Source organism: Schistocerca serialis, chromosome 6 (assembly GCF_023864345.2).
Source record: "Schistocerca serialis cubense isolate TAMUIC-IGC-003099 chromosome 6, iqSchSeri2.2, whole genome shotgun sequence".
Lineage (NCBI taxonomy): Eukaryota > Metazoa > Arthropoda > Insecta > Orthoptera > Acrididae > Schistocerca > Schistocerca serialis.
Window position 1 is genome coordinate 282,955,307 of NC_064643.1, and position 23,874 is coordinate 282,979,180.

At 41.2% G+C, this 23,874-nt stretch overlaps 1 protein-coding gene and 1 non-coding gene across 4 annotated transcripts in view; one reads left to right on the forward strand and one right to left on the reverse strand.

Moving 5' to 3' along the window:
- LOC126484307 (uncharacterized) overlaps positions 1-22,627 on the forward strand; it is a 57,333-nt gene extending 34,706 nt beyond the window's left edge. For all 3 annotated transcript variants that reach the window (XM_050107740.1, XM_050107742.1, XM_050107741.1), the window contains exons 2-4: positions 11,747-11,917; positions 12,353-12,586; positions 22,194-22,627. In XM_050107740.1, coding sequence (XP_049963697.1) covers positions 11,747-11,917; positions 12,353-12,586; positions 22,194-22,514 — 726 coding nt within the window. In that variant the 3' untranslated portion in view covers positions 22,515-22,627. The remainder of the gene's footprint in view (positions 1-11,746; positions 11,918-12,352; positions 12,587-22,193) is intronic.
- Positions 2,065-2,139, reverse strand: Trnal-caa (transfer RNA leucine (anticodon CAA)). The gene has a single exon. It is a non-coding gene; the product is annotated as a tRNA-Leu (tRNA).
- Positions 22,628-23,874: the final 1,247 nt, after the last annotated feature.

Genomic DNA, 23,874 nt, shown 5'->3' on the forward strand with positions numbered 1-23,874 from the left:
TTCACGGTTGCTTCCTTCAGAGAATTGTCTCCGTAAACCTGTTTCAAACACTCAAAAATCTCACGGCCATTCTTGCCTAGCTTTGCAAGAAACTTGATGTTGACGCGCTGTTCCTCAATCAGAGCCCCATGCCGACGGCAGGAGAAAAAGGGCAACTGTCAACAAGCTGCCGCACACTCCCACGTGGCGGTGACTGCAGCTTGTAACATAAAGACATTATTCAACTTTTATACGTATTTTCCGGACAAACCTCGTATAGTTTAAACCATTAAACGGACTTACTTGGATTAGGCGTTCGCGACAATGACGAGGCACAAACAGCGCCGCAGCCACCGCGGCACGCCTGATTTTTATAGCAAGTGGTATGTAATTAGGCTAACCACAATGCCGGGGCAGTGCAGCGTTTCGTGTCTCGCTGCCGGCTCGATCGCTGCAGACCGCTTTTATCCCCACGCTGCCACGCAGCTACGCCGCTGCACCTTCCCCGTGTTCTTGACACGCACACGGGGACTAAATCTTTCTCAGGCGGCTTAGAGGACATTGTGAGGTTGCAAAATTTGATAATTTCACATCTACCTTACATCGCTACTTGAGACTCTTGGTTATTAGACATACTCATTATTATGTCTGGCATTTAAAAGAACCCATTCGTCGAGTTTGCACTGAAAAAGTATACACTGTTCACACTACTGCACTTTAGGTCATACATTGCTGTACAAGAAACATAGGTAACATATCGAACATTCAATTAAAAATTCTTATATTGTGTAGTATGTTCATATATTTGAAAAGTATTCCATCTTATCGTCTGCAGTATGAAAGCCTTATTCACAAAACAACATATATTGACACTCGTAGCAACATACTAATAGCAACTTAGAGAACAAGTAAATCCAAAAGTGTTTAATAATGTTCAATACATGTAACGTCTAATCCGAGTGGGAAGTGACATTAAAAGCCAGGTGTTCTTTTTTTGCTATGGATTAACGATAATTTCAGTTCTATTCACAAGTTTTTAAGTTGAAATAAAATAATCACAGGTCATTCTGAAGAAATATAAGTCTTGATAAACCTCCAGAGGGAATACAAGTTCTTACTGCAATCATCTTTCTAAATTTAGGTCATACATTTATTGTTCTGGAGAAGTCCTTAGCACTGATTGCCAACCTTTTAAGCTGCCACTACTGCTTCTGGTCTAAGGTCGGAACCGAGCGAGGTGGCGCAGTGGTTAGTACACTGGACTCGCATTCGGGAGGACGACGGTTCAATCCCGTCTCCAGCTATCCTGATTTAGGTTTTCCGTGATTTCCCTAAATCGTTTCAGGCAATTGCCGGCATGGTTCCTTTGAAAGGGCACGGCCGATTTCCTTCCCAATCCTTCCCTAACCCGAGCTTGCGCTCCGTCTCTAATGACCTCGTTGTCGACGGAACGTTAACCACTAACCACCACCACCACCACCACCACCACCACCACCACCACCACCATCTAAGGTCGAAACATCTCCCACATAAATGAGTCGATCCTTCCTCCTTTTTTTTCAGTTTCTAGTGCAGTTAACAGGCAGTAGTTAATTCCCAATAGGATATTTTTTTTCCTACAGTTATGTCTGTCTCTGCAAACAGCTATGGCATTGAGATACTTGGGTCAGCATGCATACTCCCCTCTCTGTCTTCTGTGTGTTGATTACTGTATTCACCTTCATTCACTGTCATGTTCTCAAGAGTCAATGCAGCAGTAGTTATTCATTGTCATGAATAGGCTTTAGAGCATAAAGAGAATTTTACAGTAGCTGATTTGTTTTGCAAATTATTCCAATGAACACCCAAAATGAAGTTCGCGGTAGTTGTTTACAAGAGAATTAACTTTTCTTTTATGAGTTAATAATCGATAGAGATAGAAAAAAGTTTGACAGGTGCGAGGACGACTCGCGCTATAGATGGATGGTTGGAGAGAGAGAGAGAGAGAGAGAGAGAGAGAGAGAGAGAGAGAGAGAGAGAGAGATGAAAAGAAAATATCCAAAATTTAATTAGCCCTGTAAATTTCGACATATTTTTATTTACTGTGTGCCCGACCGAGACTCGAACTCGGGACCTTTGCCTTTTGCGGGCAAGTGCTCTACCAACTGAGCTACCGAAGCACGACTGACGCCCGGTACTCACAGCGTTACTTCTGCCAGTACCTCGTCTCCTACCTTCCAAACTTTACAGAAGCTCTCCTGCGAACCCCCAGACTGTGGCTAAGCCATGTCTCCGCAATATCCTTTCTTTCAGGAGTGCTAGTTCTGCAAGGTTCGCAGGAGAGCTTCTGTAAAGTTTGGAAGGTAGGAGACGAGGTACTGGCAGAAGTAAAGCTGTGGGTACCGGGCGTGAGTCGTGCTTCGGTAGCTCAGTTGGTAGAGCACTTGCCCGCGAAAGGCAAAGGTCCCGAGTTCGAGTCTCGGTCGGGCACACAGTTTTAATCTGCCAGGAAGTTTCATATCAGCGCACACTCCGCTGCAGAGTGAAAATCTCATTCTGGAAATATTTTTATTTGTTTTACATCATTTGTGTGATATCTTCAGTGCACCCTCTATAAATTGGCAATATATTCATGTGAAATATTGAACTTGTAATTGTTCAAACTTCGGCACCCTTAAACAGTATCTATGCAAATGCTTCATGTCTAATCATCATGAGTTATAAGCCCACTTTGTCAGAGTATGGACCGTCCGAGGACAATATGGTCTGCCTAGCTTAATGCTCTAAAGTGTGATCATTATAACTTTTAATGATGTCATTTGTAGCTAGTGATGTTATGTATCAGATTTTGTTTCTCTTTCTCACATTAGATAAATAAATACCCATTGTGCAAGAAGGCCTTTACACCCATCTCAGACTAATCAGTGTACTATAACACGCTGTGAATGACGTGTTAGAGAAGCCCACGAATTTGAGAAATGAGATACAATAAAAAGGTCTCCATGATCGCAAACTCAGGATCTCATGCAAAAGATGTCATGTAGCAGCGAGGATGACTCCGGGAGTGCCTCATTACCTGAGCAAAAGCAGCCACAGGAAAGAAAAGATGTGAGCCACGTCGTATTGTCACAGCGACTGGGGGCAAAGTTGGTATAACTGACTAGAGTGCAGCCACCAAGCCCTTCTGTGGCGAGACTCTGATTGGAAAAGCCCCTGTCTCCTTGACGTGCCGTGGGTGCCTTCTGCATGCACAGCGAGATTTTTCTTTGGCTTCGAGTGCACGGCTGCACTGCGGCAGTGGTGGTGGTACTGACCGCGCTCGCTCCAGTATTTTTTGCAGTGCAGTGCAGTGCATTGTCGCGTGGCCCAGACTCCACGTGCACATGCGCACGATGGATTGCCGGCAGCGGTGGTGCCAAGTGGGTTCTGCCACCCCCCCCCCCCCCCCCCCCCACAGACCCTTTGCTAGCTGCGCTTATTTATTACCTGCTGTGCATCTCTGCTGGCACTGCCACTGCTGCAGATCCTAATGCTTCCTCCTGCTATGCTACAGGCCACCCCCAAGGCTTCCTGGCTTCTGAGGCTCATCATCATAGAACAACGAGGGTAAGGGTTGGGACTATGATAGCGGAGTGGGGTGTGCCTGCCACCCCACGCCGCCATCAACAAAGGCCACTGCAGCCATCTCGTTATGACGGGTGCAGCCAGGTGGAATGGTGCCGTAGCTGGGAGTGGCCGCGCCACGTGTCACCCAGACGGCAGACGGTACAGGGTAATCTGCGCTGCCCGGGCCACCCATCCACCAGCCACCAACAGCAAGGCGAACACGGTCAATGTACTTACCTGCCACCCAGCCAGCCTCGAGGCCTGCCTGTCTGCCAGTTGCCAGCCACATAACAACACGATGCGCACGAGAGCCACAAGCCGAGACGTCCGCCCACCACAGCAACATCCTTCATATAAGAACTGCACATATTCGCAGGCTCTCATTCTGGCACGAAACTGTTATTCTGGACAGTTCGATTATGCACAAGTCCTGTTGCAATAGAGGAAGGCTGATGCAGAAGCAGCACCTACTCACAATGTATTGTAGTTCATTTTTTTAAATTATGAGTTGTCTTTAAGTAGGTACAGTTTTTATATTATGTGTAAAAACGCAAAACTGATTTTCATCAAAGCCTGTACCTTTAACTGCTCTGCAAATTAATTTCCACCAAAATTGAGGCAGCTGTAGTAACTAACAACCAACTTACCAAATTCCATCTCATAAATATCAGTTACCTGATTGGCTAACCACTTCTGAATGACCGTTTTAACATTATCTTTGTTGTACTGCCAGCCATGTTGAAATTTTGTTTAAGTGCATGAAAAAATGGCGAGCAGTGGACATTAGATAAGGGCTATATGGAACCTTCTACTTGGGCCATATGTTGTTAGTCGCCATGAAGCAATGAAAATCCATTAACTATCTTATCATACCTTTCGGCTTTGAGTGCTCGGCGAAGTTTAGTTGATATATCACAATACATCTTTTAGTTGAAGGTGCTACCGTGGAACAAAGAATCCACAAGCAACACACCTGCTTAGCTCAGAAAATAGTAAATATGTCTTTCTGGGCTGAAATTGTTTGACTGGACTTCGCTCTTTGAAACTTTCCTTTGTCTCAGCCTAGAAGAGGTGGTTTCGAGTAACATCTCACTTGCAACCGTGAGCAAAATCCGCACACTCTTTGGCACACGAGACAAATAACTTGAAGAATTGTTATGAAGATTAACTAGGTAACGTTTATGGGCGGAATTGGACTAATTTTCTGCATTGCTGTTGTTACAAAACAGTCTTAATCTGGTCGCCAGCCTAATTTTGGCCTGTGAGATTGGGTTAAACTTGTCACTATTCCAACATCAAAAATAAAATGCCGTGTAGCGCTCTGTAAGGGGGCACTCAAAAATATTGTGTCTGAGGGCTTTGCTGTGGCGTATATACAACATAGCACAATTCCAATTCAGGTATATAAGCACCGACATGTAGACAAGGGATTAATGTGGCATTCATATGTTTCCAACGTGCATGCGATAAATGCGAAAACGTGAATTATGCGTTAAAGTCCGTCCAAACTGGGCCAAAATGATGTTTTTCTTTTCTTGGCTGCCAAAGGACAAACAACGGTTGACATACATCGGAGACTGAAGAATATGTAGCGGCATCATGTTTGTCGAAACACTCCGTTGTGAAATGCTGTGCCAAGTTCCATGAAGATCGTGATATGACACAACAAGCTGGTCGATCTAGTATGCCAGCCTCAGCTGGGAGACTCAAGTCGGGAACACTCACGCACCCATCCTATAGTCCTCGTCTCCCCTCACTCCACCTCCCTCCATGCAAAAATCAAGCTTCAGTCCCTTAAAAAAGGTCTAAGATTCCTGTCGGGACAAGGACCTGCAGCAGGCAGTTAAGAACTGCAGCAGGATGAGGTGTTTTACAAAACAGTATCTTCAACCTGGTGCATTGGTGGGACAATTGCCTCAATGTTCACAGTGAATTTACCTGGTTGTCATACCGGTTCTGGACTGTACGGCCTTCGAACGCAAACTTCTTGATCGTGCCTTATAGTTAAGGAAATCTGATCCAAATTGGTCTCTTGCAAATTCCGCAGGTAACCTCCTCAAAGATAAAACAGACAGTATTGTAAAGTGCTGAAAAATGTTATTAGGGAGCCAAAGAGGATGTGGTACGCAAATAGATAGCAAATTCACAGGATAACAAACCATATGCTGTAACCTCCCCGCAGAAATAAAAGAAATTTATATTTAAATGTTAATGGACATCGTGCTAAGTGTAACCTCCCCGCAGAAATAAAAGAAAAGTCTATGATAATGAAAACGTGCCAAATATTTGGTCCCCACAAAAATTATAGAATAATAATGACCCAAATGTTGTTGAGCTCCCACAAAACATCGTTAAATTGAAATAAAAGCGACTATACCTTCGCTACAAAATATTGAAAAATAATGGCTCAATGTAAACTCGACACAAAAATTAAGAAATCAAGATTAATCATTAAACCCACAATAATACGGCAGCATCGCTAACCTTAGGCCCCGTGCAATAATCAATCTGATAAATTGATTGTGGGAGGAAAACCATAGGAAATATTGTTTGAATTGTAATGATTCTTTTCTTAAAAACGATTGCTTTGAAAACAAAATTATTATTGGGGCATTTCTTGAACAAATTAATTACAATTAACAGATGTTATTGGCTGAGCGCAATGCTGCTTCATTACCTTATTTAACAATATACCCCGTCCCGAACCGTGACCTGAGACCCTATTTAACAATATACCCCGTCCCGAGCCGTGACCAGAGACCCATGTCGACGCCCGCCGACACCTCACACACTACTTCCGACTGAGTCCAACTCACAACTGCACTCCCGCGCGGTCAAGCGCAGACTAGCAACGATAAATAACTGTCTGGTCAGAGATTCTGTCATGCCTCGCCATCGCTGGTACTGAATACACACGCGTTTCAATGCTCACTAGTGAGGGAAGTGTCTGGTCAGTAGCACAAGGTCGACGATATAAAATCAGTTCGTAGTAAAAATATTTCTGTTACTGATAAGCCAGATTTATGTGCAGTATTTAACAATCATTTTATGAGTACTGCTGGTGATTTTTTTTTTTTTTTAAAGCTTAGTTTCTACAGAGAATAATATAACCATATAACTCCCTTGCAAAATGCATTTCCGATATTGATGTCTCATATACTCCTTTGTGATACTGGCAAGGGGCAGATTGAGTCAATAATTAAATCACTGAAGAGTAAGGACTTTCATGGATATAATAGAGTGCCCAGACGAATATTAAAGTACTGTGCTGCACATGTTAGCTCTATACTTAGCCATATTTGTAACTTTTCCTTTAAGAATGGTCCGTTTCCTCAACGATTAAAGTACTCAGTAGTAAAGCTGCTTTACAAGAAGAGAGAAAGGGATAATGCAGACAATTTTACACCCATTTCTATGTCATCATTGTGTGCTAAAGTTATTGAAAAGGTTGTGTATGTAAGGATAATTGTGTGTGCGTGTCTACTGCTGACAAAGGCCTTAATGGCCAAAAGCTATTATTGTGTGGATCTTTTTATTGTGCCTATCGTGACTCAGCTTCTCCGCTATATGGTGAGTAGCAACTTTCCTTCTCTCGTATTGTTATATTCCATCCTGGATTTTCCATTGTTTGATAAGGATAATTGATTATTTTATATCACATAATTTGCTATCAGATGTACAGTTTGGCTTTAGAAGTGGTTTAACAACTGAAAATGCTATATTCTCTTTTCTCTGTGAGGTACTGGGTGGATTAAACAAAAGGTTTCGAGCGGTAGGCATCTTTTTTGATTTAACCAAGGCATTTGATTGTGTTGATCACAAAATATTGCTCCAGAAGTTGAACCATTATGGAATACGAGGAGTACTTCACAATTATTTCACCTCTTACTTTAACAACAAACAGCAAAAGGGCATTATTCACATTGTTGAGAATGACTGTGATGTGGGGGGTCTCAGTGGGGCACGGTCAAATGGGGGGGGGGGGGGAAATTACAGGTAATTCTAAAATATTTCTGTTTGCTGGTGACACTAGCTTGGTAGTAAAGCATGTTGTGTGCAACATTGGCTCTGTTTCAAAGAGTGCAATTCATGACATAAGTTAATGGCTTGTACAAAATAAATTAACGCTATATCACACCAAGACTCAGTTTTTACAGTTTAACAATTCAACAAAACTCGATGTTTTCACAGAATGAGCATATGATTAGTGAAACTGGACAGTTCAAATTTCTTAGTGTTCAGATAGGTAGTAAACTGCTGTGGAAAGCCCACATTCAGGATCTTGTTCAAAGACTTAAGGCTGCCATTTTTACTATTCGAACGGCATCTGAAATAAGTGATTGTTCGACACGAAAAGTAGTCTAGTTTGCTTATTTTCATTCACTTATGTCGTATGGTATTATATTTTGGGGTAACTCTTCCCATTTTAAAAGGATATTTTTGGCTCAGAAACGGGCAGTTGGGGCAATAAGTTGTGTAATTTTGTGAACCTCCTGTTGATCGCTCGTCACAAGTTTGGATATTCTGACACTGGCCTCTCAATATATTTTTTTGTTGTTTCTTGTTAACAATATCATCTTATTCCCAAGTATTAGCAGCTTTCATTCAGTTAATAATAGGCAGAAATCCAACCTGCATTTGGATCGCATTTCTTTGACTCTTGTGCAGAAAGGTGTTATGTATACTGCTGCATCCATTTTAAATAAGCTACCACAAGAATTCAAAAATCTTACCATTAATACACATGCTTTCAAGTTGTAACTGAAGTGTTTCCTCATGGGTCACTCCTTCTATTCTGTTGAGGAGTTACTTGAAATATTAAACTGAATCCTATGTTATATTGTTGATTACGTTTACCTAAACTTATGGCTTGTCTTTTATGGGTTCATAAACATTTTATCTGTTATTACTGAGCCGGCCGGAGTGGCCGAGCGGGTCTAGGCGCTACAGTTTGGAACCGCGAGACCGCTACGGTCGCAGGTTCGAATCCTGCCTCGGGCATGGATGTGTGTGATGTCCTTAGGTTAGTTAGGTTTAATTAGTTCTAAGTTCTAGGGGACTGATGACCAAAGTAGTTAAGTCCCATAGTGCTCAGAGCCATTTGAACCATGTTTTTGTTATTACTCTTATATTGTAATTTCCTGTACTGAAACGTTTTATGGTCTTAAAGATTTGCTTCTCAAATTGGTCCTACAGATCTAGACGTCAAGGTCAACAGATCTGCCAGTCACAACACCACACTTAAGGTTCCACAAAAAAATAATAATAATTTATTTTCTTAAATTTTCATCTCTTTCGATGAACATCAACAGCAGCCAACCGATAGCCCAATGATTTTAAATAAGGCCTGTGGCTACTACACAGTAACAATCGCCTAGAAAACCAGAAAATAAGCAATAGAATTCCAGGTCTGCAGACGGGAGTGCCAGTTCTTGTAAGTTTTCCATATTGGAAAAGTAACTTCATTGATAACAAAGGGAAAAAGAACTACTGACTCCAAAAATGTTAAACACTTCTAAACATGAAGCCCAACGACTTGCCTCCCTCACCCAGAAGAGATGCTGAGGATTCCTCAGTTTTGCGAGCTCCCGTTTATGCCCGAAAATCTTCAAACATTCCAACTAACCTATAACTAAGGACAAAATCATAAAGTATCTGTTTTCTTGAACTTTACAACTTTCAGCACCAAGTCTTCGGATATGAAAGGTGGCCACTGACACTGCAGTTCATCAGGAGCATTAGACTGACAGTCAAGTACTCTAACCCACTTTCTTGCCATCCCATCAGTCATAGTGTTTCCTTCATAAATTAAATTAATCTTTTTCTTTACTTTTATTGTTAACCGGTTTTCGGCTTACAAGGCCATCCTCAAGCATTGGCTGAAGATGGCCTTGTAAGCCGAAAACCGGTTAACAATAAAAGTAATATTGTAGAACAAAAGCAAACTGGTGCTTTTCATTTGTTATAATGTTGTTCTACCAAGAACCGACTGTAGATTCTGTTAATTAAATTAATCTGATGAATTTAAGAATGTTTTCATATCTTTTGCAGACAGCAAACGAATCAATGCACGCATTTCACACCGGGAGCGACATTTTCAGTTATCCATGGCATTATAAATAACCACAAACAACTATGATGATTGCTTCTGTTTGGTGTATATGCGTAGCCAATAGGTCCAGACATTGAAAGTGCATCACCTACCGCAACAATGCTACATTCATAAACGATACTTCCTTAAGAAAAAAGAACCCTACCTAGTAGCGTGCCAAGAGCATTGTTCCGAAATCCACAAATGTGATGTCAGTTCGTGACTCCTAGACTGTTGATCACATTTGAAGATTGCCTAAGAAGGGGAAAGACATGCTGTGTAAATGTGCTAATTTACAGATTGCAGTAATAGCTGTAATTTTTAGGACCTAACAATAACAGTAATAGATAAACCTTTATTGCCCATGAACATATTATCTCCCAAGTCATTATAATCCCTTACTATTACATGCAAGAGCATTTGTCATAACAGTTTGCACAGTATTTTGGAAGGGAAAATTTTCATCTCAAAGAATTTGGAGTCGTAAACACAAGTTTCTCAAAACTCTGTGCTACTCTCCATCAACGTGTACACAGGAATGCTCCCAAGTACCTTCAGGATTTCGGAAGATGACTACACGAACATTACAAGACGTACAGAAAATAGACATATCAATAGACAGTGTGTCATTACATGTGTGCAGTTCACTGAAGTCGCTGCTGTTGCCTGGGAAGGCGCAAAGACAGCGGCCCGCCTTGGAATTCTGTTCATTAGGTTGCCATCTTGTGGGACGAGCTAATTTCTTGTGACAAGTTAGAGCCGATGTTTTGACACACCTGTCACTTAGTGGTGCGCTCTGCAACTACACCACATCTTTTATTATGAATCGAAACTCAGAGAGATTTAGTGCTAGGTGTCCTTTCTTTTATGTCGTATGGGTTTTGCACAGTAGTCATTTGAAACCCTGGAAGTACTTATGAAAAACCCTGTATTGAGGGCAAATGATGTACATTTTAAAGTTCACATTTTTCACGTTGGTAAATGTGCATCCTTCGATGTGTAAGTCATGGAATTAGCAGTGACGTAAATTTTTTTGAACATGCTTAAAAAAATCAAGACATAAATCACAAATGCCTGCTTCTTTAGATTCCACCATCCTCTGGTCCTATCAAGATAGTATAAGGCTTGACAAATATGTTATTTGGTTTTGCTGTCATATCAACAGCAACTGCTTCGGTGTAATTACTCATAATATTAGCTGAATAGCGGGTGTTGAAGATCCTCGACTAGATCTCTCTGTCCTAATTTAGATTTTTAGTGTAATGTCACTGGGAAGTATTTCTGTTCAACATGCAGGCTTAACAGAATGTTGCAGGGAATGTCATTATGCAGTTTATCAGTTAAAAGTACCTTCATAAGTCTTGTGTGTCTTTTCCTATATTAACAGTCTTACACACACACACACACACACACACACACACACACACACACACACACACACACACGTACATACATACGTATACACACAAACAAATCGAGTATCAGATCAGCATCTGTCAACATGAATATGGAGAACTGTCAATAAGCTACACAGATTTGCCATGCTTCCCACATGAACGCCCTGTTCATATCTATGTCGTAGCCAAATGCTCTACCCGCAGACTAAAAGACAAAAATAACACAGGTATATCTAACAGTTCGGGAATGAATTTCCAAAGGTTGTTGCGATATCGTCAAGTCGGGCAATGCTAAATGGTCATTACTCTCTTATTTACATTATACATAATGATCTAGCAGAGAGTTATATCATTCAAATATTGACGATCTTATATTTTAACTGCAGTTCTTAAGCTAGAACTGTAAACTGACTTCATGTTGCACTACACACAACTTTCATCTCCTTTTGATTCCTCCACATTTCTTATCTCTATTCCATCACAAAGTTCTGTAACTTCCTTCTAGTGGCGCTTGTTTCCCAGGTTTCTGCTCCATATCTAGAGCGTACCACGGACTGCTACTGTCCTCAGACGTAAGTTAAGAGGCGGAATGAGTAAATGGCTGACAGTGTTCCACAGCATTCATATGGACATGATCATGGTTTTAGCGAACTTCTCAGGTGAAATTTTACTCTGGCTTCCTTTTGTATTCCAGATGAGCGCGATGACATTTTTGTTATTAGTGCTGGGTGTCACCGCCTTGAGTGAAGGAAGGAGTTTAGTGTTCGAGAACAGACGCAGAGATACTGCGTGGGTGGGCACCCTTGGCAGTGCTGAAAGGGGAACTCTCAAAGGAGGTGGTTGGGAGATGCGCCCTGGTTCTTTGGTAAGTTGTCAGTCTTATCACAAATGGTTGTCATTTTTCTGCGATATAAGTTTGCTATAGGAAATACCACTGAATACAAAGGGATACCTAAATAAGATTTTCTATTTTCCATTGAAAAAGAGAAAAGTCATTGTCATCACTTAAACATTACCACATAAAAAGCAGTAATTAATAAGTATTACATTCTCCAATAGCAAAAGATGCTCAAAAGCCTTTATTTCACACAGTCTAATAACTTTATCATTACGTTTAATACATTTACTTATTTGAGAATAAACTGCCAAGAATGTCTTGATATTTGAAGAACGGATATTTGATATATATGGTAGGGGACGCTGTCATAAAACGTGCAGTGTTGAAGAATTAACAAGAATTCCAGTCGCATTAAGAAAGGAAAGTTACAGTTTACATTCTCATCGAGGGGTATATCAACAGGTCACCATCAACATGGACGATGGATGGACAGGCCGCTTCTGGGGTCGCACTGGCTGCTTATTCGATGGCTACGGGCATGGCAGATGCCAGACGGGAGACTGTGGCAGGAGGCTGCAGTGTAACGGCACCAGCGGCCAGCCTCCTGTAACGTTTGCAGAAGTCAACCTGGGCGGGTGGGGCAGTCAGGACTTCTACAGCATCAGTCTTGTTGATGGCTTCAATATCCCCATCACGGTGAGTGCAGCACTTTTCCCACAGTCAATTTGTGTGTCCTTCCTGGGTGTTAGTCCCAAGGCAAAATACTACGTTAGAGTTATGACAAACAGGCAACTGCAGACGGTGTGTCAATATTTATGACTCCAGCATAAAAATAATCTCCTCAGAGAAATATGTAATTATAAGAGGGGTGTTCATGAAGTTTTAACTATCATCTCAACAAACTCCAGATGCGTCCATGAAACTTGGCGATGCTGTTAGTCCTTCTCTACACATCTACTCATCAATATAACACATTTTTCCCAACTACGGATGACGTGTTGGAGACATTGATTGGGAAAGCCTCTCTTTTGGCTGTTCAGGAAGAGTTCCACCTCGCAAACAACTTCATCGTTATCCTGGAAGTGCCTGCCATAGGATGGTTTCTTCACCAGAGGAAAGAGGAAGAAATCATTGGGTGTCATGTCGAGCGATTACGGGGGTGAGGCAAACACTGATATTTCGAGTAAGCACCATGAGTGAGTGTGTCCTGCACAGAATGAGCTCGGACATCATCGTGGTGCATACCCGCACCCCTTGGGCAGCTTCCCACAAACCCTTCATCCTCACAGTTTCCTGTACCCTTGTCAGGTAATATGGTCCTGTGATGGTTCGCCAGTTGCGACCGTAATCTTCAGCAACACACCATGGCCTTCATCTTGCCCAATGATGGTTGGATTTTGGCTTTTCGCTGGTGAACCCAAATGTTGCCACTACTTGCTTTGCTTTTTTGTCTCGGAGTCGTACTGATTCAAGTTTCACTGATCATGGTAACTAGGTGGCTAAGGAATTTGTATGCATTGACCTGACACGGTTGTAACATTTCCGCTGCTGCTCGGTTTAGCACATCAGAAGGCACGGAACCTTGTGACCTTTGTCAGATTCAAAAATTTTGTCCGAGATGATGAAAACTGACTCGTGACCGATTTTCACTTTATCCACTGTCGCTTCGATTGTGACTCGCTGGCTTCGTAAACCAGGAGCCTGTTTCTATTACTATTACCAGTGCTCCTGAGAAACATAGTCTGTCACTTTGTTCGCCACTATTTGGAGCTCCTGATTGCAATGGAATTGTCTGGGCCACTAAACCATTGTGTCATATAATGATGGTGCAATTTTACCATACAATTCCACCATCTCAACATGGATTGTTGCAGCCTTGTTCCCCTTCGGATTTAGAGAACAAATCACTGAACGATACCCTACTTAATTTAATGGGCTGTGCCGTACTAAACTGGCTGCTCTAGCTGCACACTATGGTACTGTGTGCAGGGATTTCATTGTGTACCAGGACTGCAGACTAGTACCTTCAAACAAGCAAAAAAGTTAATTACGCAACTTTTTGTTTTGAGGTGATAAGGAAAACTTCACAACCACCCTTCTTATTTCTAACCTGCTTTGTGAATAGAGGTAATTAATGAAATAAAACTAGCATTTGAAGTAGTAAAGGGTACAGTGTCAGCAGGAATGATGTTTATTGCATATCTAGATTTCAGTCACTGTGTTGCCATTTTCAGCGCAGTAAATGTACATTAAAACATTAAAACATTAAAACCACTTGTATATGCGGATAGTACCAACTTGACTATTCATATCAGAGGCTGGGCCACTCTGACTTCGATACCACTCTGGAAACAAATTCGATAGATACACAAAAGTATACTAAAGTCATGAGGGCACCGCAAAGAGGCACAATCACTACAGGACTTTATCCTAAGAAGTATGTTTAGTCAACGGAGCAGATTCTGTTGACTGAGTCATTAGTTAATGTTTCTGGATCCTACTAGGGCTGATAAATTCAGTTTCTCAACAGTGGTGTGTACTAATGTCTGTTAACCTGTGACGCAAAATCAACATTTCTGTTGCAATATACAGTTTTTCCATAAAGTCCCTTTACAACTTCAAAATTTTATTACAACATTTCTTTTATTGTAATCAGTGTTTATAAAAGTTTTTTTGATAGTGTTTAATAGGCATCTATATGGGCGCCTTTAGTTGCATGAAGCACATCAAGATGGTACTCAATTTCTTGCCATATTTGCTGTAGTATAGCATCATCAATGGTAGCAATGGCATTACGAATCCTTTGCTTCCAGTCAGCAATGTCCCATATCTGTGTTTGATACACAATATCTTTTACATACCCCCATAAAAAAAGTGTCCAAGGGAGTGATACCTGGCGAATGCAGTGGCCAAGGAATTGGCTCATCCCTCCCAGTCCATGTGCGTGGAAACATTTTATTGAGGGACCGACGAACAGGCAGTCCCCAATGTCGTGGTGCACCATCTTGCTGTAAAATGATAGTTGGTTGTAGGTAAATCATTTGTGGTGCTACATATTCGGTCAGAAGTTCGAGGTAAACATCTGGAGTAATTGTTGACTCATTGAAGAAAAATGGACCAATTATTCTGTTGCGCATGATTCCACATCACACATTCACTTTTGGACTATCCCGGTGAAGCTCCCTAGTCACATGGGGGTGTTCAGTTCACCAGATTCTCACATTATGTCTGTTTAATGTCCCAGAAACGTTGCCTCATCACTGAAACAAACTCGCTTAAGGAATAATTCAACGGGACAACTGGGAGGGGTGGGAAAAACACGGGAATTTTTTAGAATTCCAAGAATTTTTCATTGTTTTAGTTTTCAGTTAAATTTTTGTAATTTTGGCTGGTAAGAACCAATACTCTAACAATGGATATTACTGTATCCTGCTACTGCAGAATAATACTGAAGCAATAAAACATGAACTATAGAACAAAACGAAAATAAAAACTTCATTTGCAAAGGAAATGCGTTGCGTATAACAACAAAACACAGTGCTCATACAAGCATCTGTCAACAGCAAGATGTGTCAAAGGCTTTAGAAAGACTATGCAATGCTTCGTAACAACAAATTGCCTCCGATGAACGTGACGTCACAACTGTTTACATAAGATTCATTCAAGCAGTTGCGAGCGAGCTTGTGTGCAGTTGAGTCGCGTATGAGTAGTACCTTCTCCTGCTTCTGCCTACAGAAGTGTGACATATGGCTACACAGTATAAGCAGTAGCAGCAAGCAGCCACATGCTACCCGGACAAATTTTACTGCCGCGCCGAAGCTGCCAGATTCACGCTGCACAGCAGGCCCGGATGTAGGGGCTGCGGCAATTTCAAGAGGGGGGAGGGGTGGTAAATTTGTGTACTTGAGGAAAAAAACCTTGTTTCACAAAGCGCCTAGCATCCAGCGCATGTTGGTCTAGCAATTATTCATATGATTTTGAAACGCATCCGTCGATTTTTTTTAACATTTTTGAACACATTCCTTCTTGATTTCTGAATGAATAAACTTATGATTTTTGTATGGGTGCATAGAGTACGTGATGTGTCTGCCAGAGGAATCCCAATCACATCTAGAAATAAGCTTTTCTGCAGACAAAAGGGGACGAGACTGTACGAGCTGAGTGGAATAAAGCTGAATGAGTGAATGGGTTTGCGAATGATCAGCTTTGTTATAATTACTAGCAAAATCCATAGATTCAGACTACCAGACTGGAAATAAACAACAAACAGGAATAACTGATAAGAAAGATCACGTATTATCTTTTTGGTATCTCCAAGAAAATGAAATTTTGACAGAAAAGTTTTTGGCCAGATCGCTACACTAGTAAGGGCCAGTTGTACAGTCCCTGGCTAGCAGCCGCTGGAGTTGAATTCTGGGAGTAGCATGGAAAACACGTTGTACGAACACGTAATAATGCCTAAGCGGAGAATAAACATGAGATAGCAAAACCGGTGATGTGGCAGAGTTGGTGAAGTTAAACAGAGAATCAGTCTTGACACTGGCAGGAATAGTAACAGAATTAGTGATGACAAGATTTTTTGTTAGAATGAGGAAGGATAAGAAATGGGGACACAAATTATGGAAGAGTGTGACAATTTCAAATTTATACAAAAATTTCTTGCTACTATTTTTCGATCTAACGCTTGAGAAGCCGGAGCGTATGAGTGAAATGTGAAACTATTTCCTAACATAAAGCTTTTTGCTTTTAGTGGACCTAATAGGCATTTGATATTGGTACTTCATCAATTATATTCTTTCGTGCTATAAAAATGACCATTTGTGCCAAAACAGACTCGTTTATTTGGTGTTGTTACAATTGCTGCAATATTAGACAAGCCTATTTCATTTCATCTAGTAGATAGTGAGAAAACATACGTAATCAGATCGAAAACTCACACAAGTCTTGGATATCATTTGTATTAACAGCTTTTTCAGTATTAGACAACGACATTCTGATTTTTCATGTAGCAAAATGTTTGACACTTCGATGAGGTAATAGATTCTTTCGCAGAAAGTAAAGCACACCATGTAAAGCTGTAGCAAGATTAGAGAGAAAAAATGCTAGGACCTAAGGACTGAAGAAATATCTACTATCTTGCTTGTCTCTTGTCTTTATGGTCTTATGTATCCTATTTTTAATTTTATGTCACGCAAAACAGCAAGTTATTAGATAATATGCAATAAAGAGTGCAAACTTTCTGAAGAGTTCTTGTTCTCCCACTTGCAAATAATCCCATCCAGTATTAATTGCAAATTTTTTTTTTTTTTTAAAAAAATAGGGCAGCGTGTCAAAACGGCCAACTGGGAGCAGGAGAGCCACCACAGGACATTTCAATTTCCACTGTCATGAATCTAGTTTGACGGCACCCATAGCAAAATATACACGTTTGAATTCCACAGAGCGAAATAAAGTGATGCGATTGAAGAATGCTATGTAAAGAGGTGTGGCACTGCACTTTGTCACACTTAAGACCAAATAACATGTCTTAAGTTTTCTCAAACACGTATGCTAAATTTATCAAACTGTTCAGAAAGATGTGCGCTACAAAATAAACATTTTTTGAAAAGTCAGTTTTTTAAATTTTTGGCATCCTATCTCAAATTTTTGGGGGGGAGGGGGTTCGAAAATATTGTAGATTCAGAGCAGACACGCAGAGCAGTCTGAATTATAGTGGGGAGATGGGTAGTCTCCAAGTGACCCCTATTTACGTTTAGTGATTCCACTGTTTCCTCTTCGTTTACTGCTCTCACGTCAAATGAATACAAAACGGATTTCTGTGACCGGCTGCTATCACATGACTTAAAATACATTCACATAATTGTGAAGGGCTAAAACATTATTAGTTTCAGATTTTATTTTATTTCCACCTTTCTGACAGTCAAGCATTAATCGCCTTGTAGAACAATGAATTTTTTTGTCGGTTTGCTTAAGAAATTTGGCTTTTATTAATCTTTTCCGCTGAGACAGTCAGTTTATTTGAAACGAAGTGTTTAATTCCATGCTATTAGCTAGTTTCAATAGTTCACTGCATTTCAAATGCGCATTTTCATCTTGTAGCACATATGGCATTATGCCATAATAAAGAACCAAACATGAGATAATACAGTACTGGTACTCCAAGAAAATTTATATCCAGAAAACTACACTGAAAAGCTTAATTTCGGGTCGAGGCCTACTTCATTGGGAATCTGGACATGCGAATGTGCACTATAAGCCAAATTATGCATCAGTATGGTTCATGAAATTCCGGTGCTCTTGGAGTATCCTCTGCTGTTTTGTTTCTTTTAGGACATAATGTAAGATCTTCCAATGTACAAACATACGGGCTTCCTACGTCTTCGTAGCTGCACAAGCAGTTTGACACCCTTTATCTGGCACTTCCTGCCAACTGTTGAAACTAAGCTATTTCTAACAGGTTGCGGGAAAATATTGCAAATGGTGATTTGAAAAGCGTTAAGCCTAGTTTACACCACGACATTGGGTTGCGCCACTCGTTGCATGGAATGAGTTGCACGCAAATGGTTTCATATATGATGTGGACCCGGCGACACCAGTATACAATTCAGTTTTGTCATTTTGTGAGTTCCTAAGTGAAAGTTTTGGCAGCTGCACGTCGCACAAGTTGTGATGGAGTTAAAGCTTGGTGTATGGAATTGCTGCATAAGAAAAAATAAGAAACATGTTTCGATTCGTGAGTGAATGAAGAAAAGATGTCAGCTCGCTTGCTCAGCAACCTTGATGAAACAATTTATAACGGAAGATCCAAGAAGATCTTTTAATTATCTTATAATGTCACCAGAACTGTCCTTGTTTTTTTCTAAATAGAGTTAATTATGCGATAAGGAAAAGATACTGTAATGCATGAAGCACTGTCGCCAGAATTGAAATTATATATCACATTGCGTGCATTACAATCGAGAACACTCGGCATCCTAGAAGATGCAGTGTAACTTGGTGGTGATGTTTTTTCATTAACACCAATAATTATTAATATTAACTAATAATTGTCAACATTAACAGAAATAATTATTTGAAACAGGCCGCATTAAGAAGAGAATGGTATTATTTAAGCACTTGTCATACCGTACAACTAAGTTTTTAATTCCCTCTTCAAAGTATTCGGCCGCCTGCTCCGACAGCCAAGAGTTCACGGCCGCTTTCACTTCATCGCTTCAATGAAGCATTGAAGCGCTGCCCACCAAGATGGTGTTTGAGGTACCAGAAAAGGTGAAAATCGCTAGGAGCAAGGTCGGGGCTGTATTGTGCATGGTCCAAATCTTCCCAGCCAAAAGAATCAAACAAATCCCGAGTCTTTTGAGAGGTGTGAGGCCTAGCGTTATCATGCAGGAGCAAAACTCCTTTTGTCAGCATGCCACGCCTTTTGTTTTGAATTGCTCTGCGGAGCATCTTTAGAGTTGCACAGTAGGAATCTGAGTCGATTGTCGTTCCTCGTGGCATAAAGTCCACTAGCAAAACACCGCGCCGGGCCCAGAACACAGTTGCCATAATCTTGCACTTTGACAGCGTCTGTTTGGCTTTGACCTTGACGGGTGAAGTTGTGTGTCGCCATTCCATCGATTGTCGCTTGCTTTCGGGAGTGATATGGGATACCCATGTTTCATCTCCAGTGACAATTTGACTCAACATGTCATCCCCTTCTTCCTTGTAACGAATCAAAAAGTCCAATGAAGTGGCAAATCTCTTCCCTTTGTGGTCCTCTATGAGCAGTCTGGGTACCCACCGAGAACACAGTTTATTAAAGTTTAGGTTTTCAGACACAATTTTGTACAAAACCTATCTTGAAACTTGTGGAAATTCCAAAGAAAGAGTGGAAATTGTGAATCTTCTGTCCTCACGAATCTTTGTTTCAACTGCAGCCACCAAATCATCAGTGATCACAGAGGGCCGGCCTGCGCGTTCTTCGTCATGGACGTTTTGATGGCCATTTTTAAACACTCTAACCCATTGACACACTTTACCTTCACTCATTGCGTTCAGGCTATAAACTTCTGTTAACTGACAATGAATTTCTGCAGCTGATAGGCTTCTCGCGGTCAAAAAACCTATCACTGACCGTATCTCACACGCGGCGGGCAATTCAATAATCGTAAACATTATAAAGTAGCACAGCGATGCGTACACGTCAGCTACAGAGTTGCAACTTGCATCAGTGTGAACGGGAAGGATGCCGGCAAGTGGTGCGGTGGCTTGTTGCGGCGTCCGCGCGAACTACAGGACTATACGCGCGAACGGCCCTTACTTAAAAAACAACCCTCGTATGTTGCTTATTTTTGTAATCAGCATCACTGAAATCCCACAAACGCCTATGCAAAGCATAGGTATCCCAGAAGAAAACATTATTCTCCGTTCCCACTTCATGTTTGTTTGCCCACACTCTAATAACACACGTAACCACAAAACTCGTGCAACTAGTGTTGCCAAAGTTGGAACACGCCAGTAGTCTTTAGTTTCACCGAGTTGGGCAAACGTGCAGTGTGCGTGCACAATGGCTGGTACCGCAGTTGCCTGCAACCTAGTGTCTTCATGTAAACTAGGTTTTACTTTCAAACTAAATTTCCTTTTACGCAAGAAGAACTATGTGCGAGGATGTAAGATGAATTTCTTAAATCACAGAGCATTCTGCATTCGACTCTAATTGAAAAAATCAACACTTTGAGGACGAGACATTTAGAAGAATTTCGAGCCCAGAAGATCAGACATTTATGTCGTTAATAAGCATTTGACTGGCAAATTTATGTGATGTATCTTCAAGTGTAACACAAAAATCAACATTATATGTGAAATCTTAGCTTCTCTTGCAGCTTATTAATCTATAGGTAGTGGAGAGCGGGCATGGTAACTACGACGATAATCACTCGCACTTCTGTCAATTATTACGAATACTTTAACTCTCGCAGCGTATACACAATGCGTACAGCATAGAGCGCATATTACAGAGAACTGATCTGGCAAAGATACAGTTGTTATTGCTGCGGTAGGGTAGCGATGTTTTTGGGGTGTGAGCCAGTTGTTCTATGTCCTACAAATGTTGGAGACCAATATTTTCTTGTCACGACACTATGTGTATTAATTTAAGCCATTAACTTTCCGTATTTGTGAGTTTGCACTACTTAAGAGTTTTGGTGCTATTGGCTGAGTACATCACGTATCCTATACTCCAAATACACTGATGAGATCACGTGACATGAGCTGTGACTGGCTCGATTTCAACGCTTTGGAAAGTAATGTGCAGTACTTGGTGGAAACCATAGCCATTCAAAGGATTGATAACTTTTGCAATTCCGAGGAAAAGTACACTGTCACTTAACATGCTAAAAGTATATTTTCACCTGGGAGAAAACGTATTTTTAGCCAGGAAATCCAGGAAAAATACAGGAATTTTTTTTTCTTGTCCGTGTATACGCCCTGTTCAACCTCCGAAAGGCGTTCCAGCATGTTGAGTGCAAACTCTGTCCCTTTTGGCTTGTCATTTGGCTGAAGTGTCTGTAACAGTTGCACTTTGTAAGCATACAACCATAAGGTCTTGTGGAGGACCTTATGCACAGTTGAACATGGTAGTTGCAACTGTTGGCAGCAGCGCGGATGGACTTCGTAGGTGAACTAGTGAAGGCGTTTAAAATGTGATCGATGTTTTCCTCGTATGTTCTTGGTCTCCCTTTATCCAACACTGTCCCTGTCTCCATAAATCTTTTGTGCCTTGCACGGATTGAATGGTGCAATGGTGGATTTATTGCATACTTTGTTCTGAAGTTCTGTTGAGTCTGAACATCAGATTTTGTCTCGATAAACCAGGACACACATTGTGCCTTCTCTTCAGGAGTTGCCATTTTATAGAGGTTCTGTTCCTTCCATCAACAGAGTATATGAAACACAAAATTTTACTATGTATAAAAACTTAAGTAAACAGTGATTACAATAAAAGAAATCAAAATATTTCAAAACTGCTGCTGTAATAAAATTTTGAAGTTGTAAAGGGACTTTATGGACACCCTGTACATTAGTGACCACCCCACAACTGTCCTGTCAGTGTTCCCTACACACTGTAAGAAAACACCTCTTCTGAAAATGAAAGCCTCAAGAATGAAATTTTCATTGCAATCTAAACATGTAAAATTTGTTGAGAGAAGAAATGGAGTTATTCATATTCTTAGTTAAAGAAGCCTACTTTTCTGTAGTGATGTCTGTGGCAGAGCATCCTGTCTGAGACACACAGCCTCACCCTCCGTTCTGCGTGTTGCAGATAGAGCCCATCGACAAGCAAGGTGGCGGCGACCGCTACCGCTGCTACCCCGCATCCTGCCCCACCGACATAAACGCGCTGTGCCCATCCAAGCTCCGCTCCGACGGCGGCTGCAAGAGCGCGTGCCTCGCCTTCAACACAGACCAGTACTGCTGCCGGGGCCGCTTCAGCTCGGCACAAGCCTGCAGGTCCTCCTCGTGGCCAAGGAACTACCCCGCCTTCTTCAAGGGCCTGTGTCCCGACGCTTACAGCTACCCCTACGACGACGACCGGAGCACCTTCACTTGCGAAAAAACAGCCTACAGGATCATCTTTAGTTGAGCCACTGTTAGGAACACGTGATTCACTTTCCTTCAACAACCCAGGCTTTTAACAATCTGCTGCAACACATTTTTGTAATAAATGAATAAACAAATAAAGTAGATATCAGTTCATCCAAACTTCTTATTGCATGATGAAGAGCACTTTCAATGTATGATACATTTCGTGACTCGATTACAGGAATGAACTCTTCATTAAAACTCACATTTCATTTCATTCTAGACGAAACCTACAGCTCCACTTCATTTGGTTGAATTAGGTGTGGGAATTGTATTAGTCACATTGAAATATGTCGTAAACCACAGTGACAATGAAATCAGATGGAGTTGATATTTGGAGAAAAAATCTGATGATTCTCCAAAAGATATTACATGGAAACAGACCATGTAACAAGACTGGAATACATGTTATAATTTCAGAACAGTGTCTCCACAGCAGTGTTGCCACTATTTAAGTTCCAGCCTATGTATTTAGTTCTATCCAGTTGTGAGGATCTGATGTTAGGTTTTCAGCTTCAAGAATCAGATCCCTAGACAAGAAGAACTGGAGCCGGCTTAACATGACAATCTAAGTAAAGTTGAAGGTTTATTGTAATCTTTGTTCTTCTCAAATCTCCATAAAAGACTTTGCTTATTAATTACTTGGACTGCGCATTTTTAATGTGGACAGTAGATGAAAGAAGTAAGGAGGGGGGAAATAACAAGTGGGGGCTCATCCTGGGGTTAATTGACTAATGATAAAGTTTTGTCTTTTGCAGAAATTGGTTTATTTCATTATTTTTGAAATTTATGTACGAATACTTCCCCCATGAACCATGGACCTTGCCGTTGGTGGGGAGGCTTGCATGCCTCAACGATACAGATACTCGTACCGTAGGTGCAACCACGATGGAGGGGTATCTGTTGAGAGGACGGACAAACGTGTGGTTCCTGAAGAGGGGCAGCAGCCTTTTCAGTAGTTGCAGGGGCAACAGTCTGGATGATTGACTGATCTGGCCTTGTAACACTAACCAAATCGGCCTTGCTGTGCTGGTACTGCAAACGGCTGAAAGCAAGGGGAAACTACAGCCGTAATTTTGTCCGAGGGCATGCAGCTTTACTGTATGATTAAATGATGATGGCGTCCTGTTGGGTAAAATATTCCGGAGGTAAAATAGTAACCAATTTGTATCTCCGGGCAGGGACTACTCAAGAGGACGTTGTTATTAGGAGAAAGAAAACTGGTGTTCTACGGATCGGAGCGTGGAATGTCAAATCCCTTAATCGAGCAGGTAGGTTAGAAAATTTAAAAAGGGAAATGGATAGGTTAAAGTTACTAATAATGGGAATTAGTGAAGTACAGTGGCAGGAGGAACAAGACT